At 60.9% G+C, this 1543-nt stretch overlaps 1 protein-coding gene across 1 annotated transcript in view; it reads left to right on the forward strand.

The window, feature by feature from the left end:
* Positions 1-339: 339 nt before the first annotated feature.
* The window catches only part of CRYAA (crystallin, alpha A), a 3404-nt gene continuing 2200 nt past the window's right edge, over positions 340-1543 (forward strand). Inside the window, exon 1 of the mRNA XM_011954228.1 lies at positions 340-621. Within this exon, the coding sequence (XP_011809618.1) occupies positions 426-621 (196 nt within the window). The 5' untranslated portion in view covers positions 340-425. The remainder of the gene's footprint in view (positions 622-1543) is intronic.

The following is a 1543-nucleotide window of genomic DNA, read 5'->3' on the forward strand; positions in this document are numbered from 1 at the left end:
ACCACCAGGCAGGACAAGGTGTGCAGAGAACTAGCATGGCCCCTGGCACGTAGCCCCTGCCCACTCACCGGGAGATGAGAAGCTCCATTGTTGCCCCAGGCGAGTATGGGGCACAGAGCTCCTCCTTGGGTTGTCTGCCCTCTCGGGAGCCCCAGGGTGCCCAGGCGGGCCTCAGCTGAGTCCAGGCCTCAGGGACAGTCCGTGCAGCCCCTCCCGGGGCTGGGGGCGGGCACTTGTCCCAGCCACATTTCTGCTGACTGAGCAGCCTTCTTCATGAGCTCATGCCCTTCCAGAGAAATCCCTTAATGCCTCCATTCTGCTGGTGGCATATATAGGGAGGGCTCAGCCCTAGCTCCACACTGCGCTGCCCAGAGGTCCCACTGACTCCTTCCAGCCTCCAGGTCCCCGTGATACCAAAGCTGAACATGGACGTGACCATCCAGCACCCCTGGTTCAAGCGCACTCTGGGGCCCTTCTACCCCAGTCGGCTTTTCGACCAGTTTTTCGGCGAGGGACTTTTTGAGTATGACCTGCTGCCCTTCCTGTCGTCCACCATCAGCCCCTACTACCGCCAGTCCCTCTTCCGCACCGTGCTGGACTCCGGCATCTCTGAGGTAAGACGTGGCCCGTGGTGCTGGCCTCTCCTCGCTGCTCAGAGGGTGGTGGCCTCGGTGGGTGGACAGCGATGGACTCTGGTCTTGCTCCGTCAGGCAGGTGGCCTCACCCCACTTCATCCCCTTGCAGAGGCTGGGCGAGAGCCTGTGTCCCCACTGCAGCCACGCAGCAGAGCCTCCCCTGGCACTGGGGAGAGGTTGGACAAGGGAGCAGCCTGAACCCACCCTTGTTTTCCTCCATCAGCTCATGACCCACATGTGCTTTGTAAGGCACCAGCCACATACTGGAAACCCCAAGAACAACCCATCCAGGCATGTGTGGTGGCGAATGCCAGCTCCCGGGTTCCGCTGGTCTCCTGAGTCCCGGAGGCCTGGGAGCAGGTGGGGGTCACAGTCCTGAAAGCCAGAGAACAGGAGGTTCCTAGTATCTCCTCCCATGAGCTCGGCCTGCCCACGGCCAGCAAAGCTCTTGGCAAGTTTACTCAGGTGCCCTGCCAAGGCCAAAAGGACAGGCAATGGGCTCCCCCAGCCTCCTCTCTGAGCCACGGGTGAGCGGCGCAGAGTCTGCAGTTCTAGAGGGCCTGAGTCCCACCCAGTACCTAAGAAACAGGGTCCTCCCCAGGGCTGCTGCAGTAGACATCAATGCCAGGGCGCAAAATGCCTCAGGGAGCCGAGGCTGAGCCAGGGCAGTGAGAGGGAGTTGTGGAAGTGCTTTTTGCAGAGGCAGCTGCGCAGGTTATCAGCAGGCTCCGGCCGCTTCTATAGACAGCATGACGCCAAGGGCAGTGACCTCATTCCACAGGCTGAGTCCAGCCAGCCAGCCAGCCAGCCAAGCATCACTAGCCAGACGATTGACCCTAATGGGCCAACCAATCCATAACAACCCCTCCTACCATAACCAGTAGCCAGCTAGCCCATAACCAGTCAAC

The sequence above is a fragment of the Colobus angolensis genome, unplaced genomic scaffold (assembly GCF_000951035.1).
Source record: "Colobus angolensis palliatus isolate OR3802 unplaced genomic scaffold, Cang.pa_1.0 Scaffold38, whole genome shotgun sequence".
NCBI lineage: Eukaryota > Metazoa > Chordata > Mammalia > Primates > Cercopithecidae > Colobus > Colobus angolensis.